The sequence below is a fragment of the Juglans microcarpa x Juglans regia genome, chromosome 2D (genome assembly GCF_004785595.1).
Source record: "Juglans microcarpa x Juglans regia isolate MS1-56 chromosome 2D, Jm3101_v1.0, whole genome shotgun sequence".
Lineage (NCBI taxonomy): Eukaryota > Viridiplantae > Streptophyta > Magnoliopsida > Fagales > Juglandaceae > Juglans > Juglans microcarpa x Juglans regia.
In genome coordinates, this window is record NC_054596.1 from 2,167,163 (window position 1) to 2,180,435 (window position 13,273).

Sequence of the window (13,273 nt, forward strand, 5' to 3'; positions counted from 1 at the left end):
AGTCTGAATTGAGGGTTAAAAAATAAGTTTGTAGTTTGAAAAAACGAAAAAAAAAAAAAAACACAGGCCGAAATATAGGCCAGTACAGGCCGAAATTGAGGCCAGTATCGGCCGGTATTTTGGCCGGTACGGAACAGATATAGTACCTGTAACGGCCGGACGGCCGAAATGAAAAATTCCGGCCGTACCAGCCGGTACGGTACAAAATTTAAAACTTTGACATAGGGTCCCCGAAGTCAAGTACGAATTGTCTCCACTCAGAAATCTAGTATAAAAGCCAACCACCAAATACGAAGAATTTTCTGAAATTTCTGAGAAAAAAACTCACGCACAAACTACTAAGAAGATATACTAACTTTAGCATCGGAGACTCCCCAGCCTCCATTAAGGGCCCCTATTATCTATATTTTTTGAAATGTACAAGTAAAATACTCAAGAATCAAGATATTAAAACTTGACCTAAAGACGTACGAAATAGATGTTAATGCTATGCATTAACTCGCACCATTTTATAATTATTTTTTGTAATTTCCTTTGTAAAACCAAAACTTGTAAAAGAAACTTGGAATATTGATGAATTCAAAAAGAAAAGAAAGGGTGGGTCAAGCCCATGGAGTAGTATAGTACAAAAGTGCTGCCCCACTAAAATAATCCGCACATAATTGATGGAGTGACGTTGGATAAAAATTAAGCCCATTTTCAGAAACGAATGGCAATAGCCCACGTAAGTCCACCCAACGTGTTCTATTAGCGTGTAAACCTCCCGTCTTTTGAACCAACCAACGATTTACATCATCTCTCTCTCCCCTCTCTCACAAAGAGAACTATAGATTGTGATAGAGCACTCACGACTCTTCCTTGTCCGCTCTGGTTGCAAACATCTCAGGCCGGCCTTGCCCCTTCCACACACTCCAAGATTCACAACCATCTTTAGCGAATTTTACATCTTATTAGGATTCCAGCCTCGAATTCCATCGCTTTATATTTCATGCGAGTTTTTGTGAAAATATAGACACCGACAAATCCCGATCTGCAGGCGGATTCGAATTCCTTGTCTTTTCGGTATTTGCACGAGCTGGGTAGGTCGGGGTTTTGGGTCTAGAATTTTGGGTTCGATCTTTTTTTTTTCTCCCGATTTGATTGTTGGGTTTGTTTCAATCAGAGATTGGATTCACAATTTTTGGGTTCCGTTTGAAATGGTCTATTTCCATAACTCAATCTCGGTCTACAACTCCGTTGACCAACCCACTGCAATGGCTGACACTAAATCAAGGCTTAACAATCATGTATCAAGGAACAGAAAGGCACCATATTTGCCTAATTGCTCGAAAATCCCGGTTTGTGATCGATCTCGATCGGCGGCAGTCGATATAGTAATCCTTATTGTCGTTATTGGTGCTTGTGGATTTTTGCTGTTCCCTTATATTAGGTTTATGGTCGTTGAGCTTATTGGAATTGTTGGAGCGATTGTTCGTGTGGTTAGGGAGGAAGTTGCTGATGCTCCGATGATATATGGTTCTATAGGACTCAGCGTTTGCTGTGCTGCATTGGCTGCCTGGATGGTTGTGATATGTACTTGCCGGAAATGTGGGAATCCGAATTGCAAAGGGCTGAGGAATGCGGCGGAGTTCGATATTCAGTTGGAGACAGAGGAGTGCGTGAAGAACTCGACTAATTTGGTTAAAGATGGAGGACTGAAGAAGGGTCTGTTTGAATTGCCACGCGATCACCACCGGGAATTGGAGGCGGAGCTCAAGAAGATGGCGCCGCCTAATGGAAGAGCAGTCCTTGTTTTTCGTGGGAGGTGTGGATGTTCTGTTGGTAGATTGGAAGTTCCGGGGCCGAAGAAGCATCGGAAGAGCAAAAAGTAGGATTGATGTTGATTGTTCTAATTCAATACAGGATAATCAGGATACAGGAATAACCATAACGCAGAGAGAAGGGCCTTCTCTTGTTGATCTTTTTCAGAACTATGTCGTCTTTAAATAAGCTTATGGTAATAAGTTGTAAGAATTATATACAGCTGGAATATAAGAATCTTTAATTTATCCGATTTTTTTTAGTATATATTAAAATTGTTTGATGCTTTAACTTTCCGTTTGAAAGGTTGTGAATTTTCAAATTTTTCTTTATGGTTACAGTTTATCGATATTTTTTGGAGGTTAGAGTTGTTCTTAAAGTTAGAAATCTTAAGCTGGGATGAGACAAGCTTTTGTGTATTTTAATGTAGTTAATAATTTCCCGAAAGCATGTTCTCGTCGTTGAAACTACTTTCCAAAGCTAAATTTATAACTTCGTGGTACTAGATATCATATGAGTACAAAGCGAATGTTATGTTGATGTTATGCAGATTTGAATAGAAGGCTGTCGCATTTGTTGATTGATTTGCGAGGGGACACATCTAGATGAGATCCACAAAAGGATCACTGACATTGGTTGGAAACAGTGTGTGTGGTATGATCCATTCCTTCTAGCCATGTTTGCACTACACTGCATAGTTAATAACGACTTTCTATTTAATCACTCCATGCTTGGCTTCCAATTAATATATACTTTTGAAAAGCTTAACTGGTGATCTAAATTCCTTTGGTTATTCAATAAAAGGTTGATAATTTGTGCACATCCCATTAACTGATGAGCCAGGGAAAATCAATCATCAATTGTCAAAACATGATAGAATTGCAGTCTGTGCATGATAATAGAAGAATATTCTGAGACTTTATTGGGCTTTGATGAAAACAATATTTTAAAGCCCTTGCTCATTCAAGAATCAAGAGTTCTTCAATGATGAAATGTACTTATTTCAGTGTACTGCCTCTTTCTAGGTTGCCTATTAATCGTCTTCATTAAGTTTTTTTATGATGTAAGGCACTAAACTCTTTGATTTATCCCTTTGCTGTCAAAGGAACCTTAAAGTTGATCTCGATATATGACACTATAATGTGGTTGTTCATACATCTTGATTCTTCTCAGTGTCCTGAGAGGGCTATTTTTGAAAATCTTATGGTACCATTATTTCAATGTAAAAACATTTTTGACAATCATGTTGCTTCTTTTCTTTTGTAAGATGGAAGTTTTTATTCCCTGTGTTTGCAGTGAAGGTTGAGGGTGACCTCTTATCACTCTTGAGGAGAAGAAATATTTTACAACCTAGTCTCTACGTGTGCAATACAATGAATAGGGTTGCTAGGCCTGTTGTGAATCAACGTTTCCTTGTTTGCCAACACACTATCTTGTGGTATGGATAGTATGGCAACTTCTTATATTCCTTAAAAGTTCATATTCTTTGTCCTACCAGTGTTGCTAGGCCTGCTATCATCTTTGGCGGTTGTCTTGATAGGATCGTTCCTTTGTGCCTTGAAATATTATTGTTGTGCTTTAGTAATAAGATTATTCCTTGAAGCTGCGGCAAAGCAAAGACTAGGTTGGAAGGTTGCGCCATCATCTGATTTTAGGATATGTCACAATTGAATGCACATGGTCATGTTGCTCTGGTGATATTCGCCTCAACTTCTAGTGTGTCCTGTTTGGAGTCTGGATATGCTTTGCTGCTAAGAGGATGCTGAAGAATCCTCTAATCTGTTATTTTAGAAGCCCGACATTATTTGGCATTGATTGAAGAATATTTTTTAACCGTGGTATCAACAGTGGTACTTGTTCTCCCTTTAGATTTTTGCCAGATATGTTGTTTACATGCATATATTTACTATTAGTGACAAATGTAAGCTTTGTCTTGATAATAATGATGAAGAAACACTCATGAGTGGTATGCAGTTTTTTTATGGTGCATTGAGATATTTGTGTCCATTCCTTTCAGTGCAATTGAGGCTTAGAGACATGTTTGTCTCACACATGTTTCTCAAAATTTGTCAACACCCGTTATATGCTTCTTCATTAATTGGATTTAGCAATTGGAGTACCTTAAAGGACATCATATGTTCTGCAGATTTTCATGCATATGTGTACACAACGACACACACACACACACATCATTATTAGCATACCTAAGCTTAAGCTTTTTTTGATAAATCTAAGCTTAAGCTATTTTGTATCAATAATGAAAGCACCATCGAGTCACTTTCTGTCTCCGTGGTTGCTAAAACAATTGTTTGTTCGTCCAAAGCCCTACCTTGTCTCCATTCCTTTTCATGCAATCAGGCTTTGGAGATATTATTATGTTTCCCAACTCTGTAATTTTCTTCTGTCCCCCCCTTTACCGTCATTCTCTAAAGAAAACCCTTGCATGCATGTACTCATAACCCATACCTATGTTAGCTAACCCTCTATTACAGATTAAATTTTACCAGTAAAACTGAAAGACCGGCATCCAACTACGCATGGGAGCCTTGTAATTTATGTATGATGGAAAATTAGGACAAGAACAAGCTTTTGAACCATGTCTGCTGGTAGTTCTTTCATTATAATGGAAATTCCAACTCATCCAAGACTAGCAGGAAATTTAGGTTGTTTTCATGTGAAAGGTGTAATGTAGGCAAATAGATCCATCTCATGATAGGACCAATAATAACCAATTTCCATCCCAAAAATGATGGCAAGGTTTGTGCCATAGTTACTGCATGGTAATATAAAATTAGACCTGATATTTCTTCAACCATGACCATGATACTGGTTGGAGAAGTTTTTATTTGGTTCCCCTGCAGTAGTAATCATGAAGGTGAGGTGGGAAATGTGGCGTGCTGGCTGAAAAGATATTCTATGTTCCCCTGCGGACACCTTTTGGTGTATTGCATGAAGTTTTCAGGAATATAGACGTATATCAGGATGGAAAATTCTTCCATCATTTTGAAGGATCGTGTGTACGGCAGCTCTAAAGCATTTTTCTTCATGGAATCATATTGTCTATTCTCTTCATTCAAGATAACCCTCAAAATATAAGTTAGAAAAAAAAAAGAAAAAGATAACCCTCAAAATACAATTGGCTAGAAAACATTGATGAAACTTGGTGCTCCAGCCAAGAAAATATGGACTTTAAAAAGGCTTCGTTATTATTCCATTAATAACTGAAAAAGGCTTCCTTTGAGAAGAACTTGTTGTTTAAAATGTTTATTAACGTGTGAGTAACCATTCTTTGAAGAAATAGGATCCATTAGTATATAGCATTTTCCCACTCTGTAAATTGATTACAACCTGCAATCAAAGAAAACTGCAAGAGTTGTTATGCTTTTGTGATAAACACAATACGACGCAGTTTTACCCAGACGAATAAATTTTCTGAAGTCAATTTGAAAAATAAAAGAAAAGAAAACGCAACGTTTTAAGTGAACCCCCGGCCAAATCTTTTCTTGCTCTTTTTTCTTTTCTTTTTATTTCAAGTCGCATGGTGATTCTCGGAACTAACTCCTACCTACTCGGGCGGAGTCCTCGATGCTGATCCTCCCGGAGACCACTTTGTCCAAATCCCACATTTCAATATGAAGAGAAAACAGGATCGATTTACACTTTCTCAAAGTACTTTTTTTTCTCAGCTTCTGTTACGACCTTTATTCACTGATTTGCTTCTGTTATTTGAGCATGGAGATCCCACTCCTACGCTACCAAAGCCTAGCCCTGGATCAGATCCAAAGTACTTGTAGTTTTCCTTTCACCTTTTCTGATCGTAAGCATGAGCTTTGCACGAATAAGTCGTTGTTTCCTGGGTATCGTTTCTCGTTCTATAGGAGCAAAAGGAAGAGCCCATTTGATAAGATTAGGTGTTCTTCACTGGAACGAGGGCTTCACACACGGCTGAAGCCGAAACCTTCCAGAACCGATGTTCGTGAGGAGAAAGAAACGGTTTTGGAAGAAACCCGGGTGAGAAAACCTAGTTCTGGCCTTTGTAGTCAGATAGAGAAGTTGGTTTTGAATAAAAGGTACAGGGAGGCGCTTGAATTTTTCGAGATCTTGGAGTCTCAGGGTGATTTTGAATTGGGTTTTAGCACGTATGACTCCTTGGTGAGCGCATGCATTGGTTTGAAGTCAATTAGAGGGGTGAAGAGGGTGTTTAATTTTATGATTAGTAATGGGTTTGAATTGGACTTGTATATGAGGAACAGGGTGATGCTTATGCATGTGAAATGTGGGATGATGATTGATGCGCGTAGACTGTTTACTGAAATGCCGGAGAGGAACTTAGTGTCTTTTAATACGATAATTGGGGGGCTCGTGGACTCTGGATATTATGTCGAGGCATTCCAGCTGTTTTTTATCATGTGGGAGGAGTTTTCGGATGTTGGGTCACGAACATTTGCTATGATGATTCGGGCATCTTCTGGCTTGGGTCGCATATTTGCGGGGAGACAGTTCCATTCGTGTGCTTTGAAGATGGGTGTCAGTGAGGATATTTTCGTGTCTTGCGCTCTAATTGACATGTATAGTAAATGTGGGAGCATTGAAGATGCTCAATATGTTTTTGATGAGATGCCGGAGAAGACGACAGTAGGATGGAATTCCATTATAGCAGGTTATGCACTTCACGGTTATAGCGATGAAGCTCTTGGTATGTATTATGAGATGCGTGATTTTGGGGTTGAAATGGACCATTTTACATTTTCAATAATTATAAGAATATGTACGAGGTTAGCTTCACGGGAGCATGCTAAGCAAGCTCATGCAAGTTTAGTTCGTCATGGTTTTGGGTTAGATATTGTAGCGAACACGGCACTTGTTGATTTCTATAGCAAATGGGGAAGAATAGAAGACGCCCGCCATGTTTTTGACAATATGCCCCAAAAGAATGTTATATCTTGGAATGCCCTGATTGCTGGCTACAGTAATCATGGCCGTGGAGAAGAGGCCATTGAGGTGTTTGAACGGATGCTGCGGGAGGGAATGATACCTAACCATGTCACCTTTCTTGCTGTTTTATCTGCTTGCAGTTATTCAGGTCTATCAGAACGTGGTTGGGAATTTTTTCAATCAATGAGTAGGGATCACAAGATTAAGCCTCGGGCAATGCATTATGCATGCATGATTGAATTGCTAGGTCGAGAGGGGCTTTTGGATGAAGCTTCTGCACTGATAAGAAATGCTCCATTTAAGCCTACACCGAACATGTGGGCTGCCTTGCTGACTGCTTGTCGAGTCCATGAGAATTTAGAGCTTGGAAAATTTGCAGCCGAGAAGCTTTATGGAATGGAGCCTGAAAAGCTTGGTAATTATATGGTGCTTTTAAATATATACAGCAGCTCTGGCAAGTTGAAGGAAGCTGCTGCTGTTGTTCAGACCTTAAGAAGAAAGGGTTTGAGAATGCTTCCAGCATGCACTTGGATTGAAGTTAAAAAGCAGCCCCGTGTTTTCATTTCCGGAGATAAAACCAATCGCCACTCAAAAGAGATTTACCAGAAAGTGGACCACTTAATGATAGAGATTTCAAAGCACGGTTACGTTCCTGGGAGAAAACATTTGCTTCCTGATGTTGACCAGGAAGAGCGGGTTTCGTTATACCACAGTGAGAAGCTGGCGATAGCTTTTGGGCTGATCACCACTCCAGATTGGACACCGCTTCAAGTTGTGCAGAGCCATCGGATTTGTGGTGATTGCCATAATGCGATTAAGTTAATAGCCATGGTTACTGGACGTGAAATTGTTGTGAGGGATGCCAGCAGATTCCACCATTTCAGAGATGGGAGCTGTTCTTGTGGGGATTATTGGTGATCATAGAATTGTTTTGTAGGACCTAAAAACTTGTCTTTCTCATATATTGGATGTCATCTTTTTTCCTGCCCTTAGATACAATATAGTAACCATACAATAGAATTGTAATCTTAAGAGGTACGACTTACAAATAGAAACCGAAATTCTCTGTTTTCCAAGAAAGAGACTTTCTGGTTTGGGCTCAATCTTTCAATTCATTATCAGGAAGAAACTGCTCCACCTGGCGGGGAAAATGATACGGGCGCCAAGTAAGGGAGTGCATGGGATGATACGGGTGCTAAGTATGGAAAGTGAATAAAGAGGAGCGTCCACATGCGTCAACGTGATCGACGAGTCTCGCACAATAGGAAACCTTCTCCATTTGAATATGGCTTTGTTTTGGGAATAATACGATTAGCTTTAATTACGTATGTTGTTTTATTTTGGAAAGTTGAATAATGTAATGAGTATATCATTATACGAGGGAAATGAAGAACTTATCAAAAAAATTATTATTCAAACTTGTTTTGAAAGAGGAGGGTTCCTCATCAATGCAACTGTTCTTGCAATTTTAATTCAACATAGGTAAGGTACGTTGACGGATTCGGCGTCCTTTCCAGTTGAACCTCGCTTAACTCGTTCTGTTGCCAAAGCTCGTAACATTTTGACATCAGAGCAGGTCATGGCAGATTCCCGAATTGAACGCCTAGAGCAGCAAATGGCGAATTTCGATAGTATCATGGAAAAGCTCATGAAGAGGTTTGAAGAAACCAACGCGAAGGTGGACTCTATTGCTAACAGAGGCAATGGCGAGGGAGAAGACTCTGGATCACGAAATAGGAATGGGAGGAACAATGGTGGTCGGCAAAGTGCAGCAGCACCAAAATTTGTGAAATTGGACTTTTCGAAATATAATGGTTTGGAGGATCCAACAAGTTGGATTTACAGGGTGGAGCAATTCTTTGATTATCAACAAATTGAGGAGGTGGAAAAATTACATTTGGCTGCGTATCATTTAGAAGGGGAGGTACAAATGTGGTATCAACTTTTTAAAGATAGTGAAGGGATTGTATCTTGGGAAGCGTTAAAAGGGGGACTGAGGATTTGCTATGGTCCAACTATGTTCAAAGACCATTTTGGTTCACTCAGCAAGCTGCGGCAAACTGGCTCCGTCCGAGAATATCAACTTCAATTTGAACAACTGTTAAGCCGTGTAGGGAGGCTGGCTCCCGACCATCAACTGGGATGTTTTGTCAGCGGATTGAAGGAACTTGTTCGCACAGATATGCAAGCTATGAGACCCACGTTCATTACGGATGCGATCGGGTTGGCTAGGCTTTATCAAGCAAGGAGTATGAAGAGACCCCTTCAGCTGGACAACAAAAGGCAAACCACGTTGGAACCAACTCCTCCGCCTATGCCTTCAGCCAACTTGTCAAGAACAAAGACTCCAGTTATCCGACGTCTCAACCCTAATAAGATGCAAGAGAGGAGGCAGAAAGGCCTTTGTTTTAATTGTGATGAGCCCTTCACACCAGGCCATCGCTGTAAGAAATTATTTTTAATTAAAGGAATATATGTGCAGGATGATGATGGGGGGGACGACGGAGTGGAGGTAGAGGACCAAGACGATTTTAATGAAGAACCAAGAATATCTTTGCATGCCATGCTGGGGTCAACACCGCCACAAACAATGAGAGTTTGGGGTGTGCTTATGGGTCAATGTATCACCATTCTTTTAGACACTGGAAGCTCTCAAAATTTTTTGAACGCCTCGTCCGCAAGGAAATTCGGATTGGTTCCACAACCAACACAAGGAATGAAGGTGATGGTTGCAAATGGAGAAAGGCTTGACTGTGAAGGTCGTTGCAACAATGTAGAGGTATGGATCCAAGGCAACAAATTTTCTATTGAATTTTTCTTGTTGGCTATTGAAGTCTGCGATGCAGTCCTGGGCACTCAATGGTTACGCACGTTTGGACCAATCTGGTGGGACTTTACTAAGCTTGCTATGAGCTTCAAACATAAAGGAAGGAAGGTGGAGTTGAAGGGAATAAATGGACCAAGACAAAAGGTAGTCGAAGAAGGAGTAGCGGCCAAAGAATTGCTAAGAAAAAAATCTGGGTTCCTTTGCCAATTACTTTCGACGTCGCATAAGGGCCCGAAAGAAGCTACTAAGTTATTTTCCTTTAACACGAATGTTAATGCTGCAGGTCAAAAAAATGTGAGCCATGATCTTAAAAAATTATTGTTGGAGTATGAGGAGTTATTTTTGGAACCAATGGGACTACCTCCAGATCGCTCACATAACCACCACATTCCTTTGAAACATGGGTGCGGACCTATCAACTTTCATCCATATCGTTACCCACACTACATGAAGGGAGAAATTGATAAGATGATTTCCGAACTCTTACAAACAGAGGTAGTTCGTACGAGCACCAGCCCATACTCTTCGCCTGTGTTGATGATTAAAAAAAAAAGATGGCTCATGGCGCCTTTGTGTCAATTACCGGGCTCTCAACCAAATCACGGTAAAAGATAAATTCCCGATACCCATCATCGATGAATTATTAGAAGAGTTAAATGGAGCAAGGTATTTTTCAAAGCTGGATCTTCGCTTGGGGTATCACCAAATAAAGATGCACGACAAAGATGTGGAAAAAACAGCATTTTGGACACATCATGGCCACTATGAATTTCTTATGATGCTGTTCGGACTCACCAACGCTCCTTCGACCTTCCAATCGCTCATGAATGAGGTTTTTAAAAATGCCTTACGGAGGTACGTGTTTGTGTTTTTTGATGATATACTTGTTTATAGTCTAACGTGGGAGGACCATCTTTATCATTTACGGATGGTGCTAGACACGTTGAAGGCTAATCAATTGTTTGTAAGAATGGATAAGTGCCAGTTTGGGCAAAGGCAGGTCAATTACTTGGGACACCTCATTTCCAAAAATGGCGTGGCAATGGACCCAGACAAGGTAACGGCCATGACGGATTGGCCTCGTCCCACCACCGTGAAGGCTTTGCGCGGCTTCTTTGGCTTGACCGGTTATTATCGAAAATTTATCCGAGAATATGGTCAGATTGCACGTCCCCTCACACATCTTCTCAAAAAAGACTCCTTTTGCTGGAATGAAGGAGTAGAGGCAGCATTCCTTCAACTCAAGAAGGCGATGATGGTTGGTCCAATTCTGGCTCTTTCAAATTTTTCTAAACAATTCGTGATTGAATGCGATGCTTTCGGCTTTGGTTTAGGTGCCGTCCTCTTGCAAGAGGGAAGGCCCATCGCCTGTTTCAGCAAGGCTCTACAAGGAAGGAACTTAAGCCGATCCACATATGAAAAGGAAATCATGGCTCTCATCTCTACTATTAAAAAAATGGAGGCCTTATCTTCTCGGAAATAAATTTGTGATACGGTCTGACCAAAAAAGTCTGAGATACTTATGGGACCAGACCATAGCTACGGAAGCACAACAAAAATGGTTAGTAAAGCTCATGGGATACGATTTTGCTATTGAGTATAAAAGGGGACGGGAAAATTTTACTGCAGATAGCTTATCCAGACATGAAGAAGGAGCTCGAAATGAGAACAGGGCATTTGCCATCAACATGTCGCTGCCTCTGTGGTTAGACACCTTCCGAGAGGAAATATTGCACGAACCAGAGTTGCAGACTTTAAAAAAAAAATATTGAAGCAGGCGAAGCCATCAGCCCATGGAGCATCAAGTTTGGAATGATTTTCTATAAAAATAGAATTTACTTGAGATCAACTTCTCCATTGACTAAACTTTTTATCAGTGAGTTTCATGCAGGAACGCATGAAGGTTTCCACAAGACTTGGCAAAAACTCAAGGCAGTTTTTTTTTGGCATGGGGCGATGTCCCAAATCAAAGCATTCATACGTGAATGTGATATTTGCCAAAGACATAAGAGTGAACATGCCAAACCAGCAGGACTTCTTCAACCACTTTCGATTCCGATCACTGTATGGGCGGACCTTTCCATGGATTTCATAACAGGATTGCCAAATTCGCAAGGAAAAAATGTAATTTTTGTCGTGGTTGATCGTTTTTTCGAAATTTGCTCACTTCATGGCTCTCAAACACCCCTTCATAGCAGCGGTAGTGGCTCAAGTTTTCTTTGAAAATATTTTCAAGTTGCATGTACTTATTACTTATTACTTCCATTGTATGTGATAGAGATCCCACCTTTACGAGTAAATTTTGGCAAGAACTCTTTGAGTTGCAGGACATTAAGTTCAACTTCAGTTCCTCGTATCATCCGCAAACGGATGGCCAAATAGAGGTGGTTAATCGCACCCTTGAAATGTACCTGTGTTGTTTCACTAGCTCCACCCTGCAGCATGGGCCAAATGGCTACCTTGGGCAGAGTACGTGTATAATACTAGCAGCCATTCCAGCACAGGTCGATCTCCCTATGAGGTGGTTTATGGCAAGGCACCTCCAACACTGCTCACATATGTACCTGGAACGACAAAGGTAGAAGATGTAGAACAGACACTCATGGAGAGGGATAAGCTCCTGAAGGATGTAAGGCTTAAACTTCAGCAAGCTCAAAACCGTATGAAGCTGCAATATGACAAGGGGCATCAAGAGAGGAGCTTTCAAACAGGTGACATGGTTTATGTTCGGTTACAACCATATAGGCAACAATTTGTGGAAAGGAGGACTACAATGAAGTTAGCAGCTCGATATTTCGGTCCATTCAGGGTCTTGGAATGAATCGGATCAGTGGCATACTGTCTCCAATTTCCTAAAGGATCGCGCGTTGGATCAGTGGCATACTGTCTCCAATTTCCTAAAGGATCGCGCGTTCACCCGGTGTTTCACGTATCGTTGTTAAAGCTGAAATTGGGAAAACAGGAATCAGCAGCTACTCAGCTTCCCGAGGCTACTCTCACGTCCACTCCAGTCTAGCCGCAAGCTGTCTTAGCTGTTCGTGGCCAAGGGCGCAAAGCAATGACACTCATTCATTGGCAATGGACCAATCCAGCTGAAGCTACCTAGGAAGAGATCTTAACTATCAGGTGGCAATTTCCTAAGTTTAACCTTGAGGACAAGTATCGAATTGAAGTGGGGAGGGATGATACGGGGGCCAAGTAAGGGAGTGCATGGGATGATACGAGTGCTAAGTATGGAAAGTGAATAAAGAGGAGCGTCAACGTGCGTCAACGTGATCGACAAGTCTCGCACAATAGGAAACATTCTCCATTTGAATATGGCTTTGTTTTGGGAATAATATGATTAGCTTTAATTATGTATGTTGTTTTATTTTGGAAAGTTGAATAATGTAATGAGTATATCATTGTACGAGGGAAATGAAGAACTTATCAAGAAAATTATTATTCAAACTTGTTTTGAAAGAGGAGGGTTCCTCATCAACCCAACTGTTCTTGCAATTTTAATTTAACATAGGTAAGGCACGTTGACTGGATCCGGCGTCCTTTCCAGTTGAACCTCGCTTAACTCGTTCGGTCACCAAAGCTTGTAACAGAAAATGTTCCATCAATAAATCTTTCTTTTATAGGTAGGTATGATGCTTGATTTATCGTGAACTGCGCTACCAAAAGTGAGCACCTAAAAACTGCACCGCAGCCATGAGGGACCAAACT

At 40.7% G+C, this 13,273-nt stretch overlaps 2 protein-coding genes across 2 annotated transcripts; both read left to right on the plus strand.

The window, feature by feature from the left end:
• The first annotated feature begins 769 nt into the window (after window positions 1–769).
• On the plus strand, window positions 770–2,048 carry LOC121249765 (uncharacterized protein At5g19025-like). Its single transcript, XM_041148557.1, has one exon. The coding sequence runs from the start codon at window positions 1,197–1,199 to the stop codon at window positions 1,869–1,871; it is 675 nt and encodes a 224-aa protein (XP_041004491.1). The 5' UTR covers window positions 770–1,196; the 3' UTR covers window positions 1,872–2,048.
• A 3,234-nt stretch (window positions 2,049–5,282) lies between these two features.
• Window positions 5,283–7,811, plus strand: LOC121249763 (pentatricopeptide repeat-containing protein At5g50390, chloroplastic). Its single transcript, XM_041148556.1, has one exon. The coding sequence runs from the start codon at window positions 5,533–5,535 to the stop codon at window positions 7,651–7,653; it is 2,121 nt and encodes a 706-aa protein (XP_041004490.1). The 5' UTR covers window positions 5,283–5,532; the 3' UTR covers window positions 7,654–7,811.
• Window positions 7,812–13,273: the final 5,462 nt, after the last annotated feature.

Excerpts from the sequence above, each read along its gene's own strand:
- LOC121249765 (XM_041148557.1), top strand. The coding sequence starts at position 1,197 with ATGGTCTATTTCCATAACTCAATCTCGGTCTACAACTCCGTTGACCAA.
- LOC121249763 (XM_041148556.1), top strand. The coding sequence starts at position 5,533 with ATGGAGATCCCACTCCTACGCTACCAAAGCCTAGCCCTGGATCAGATC.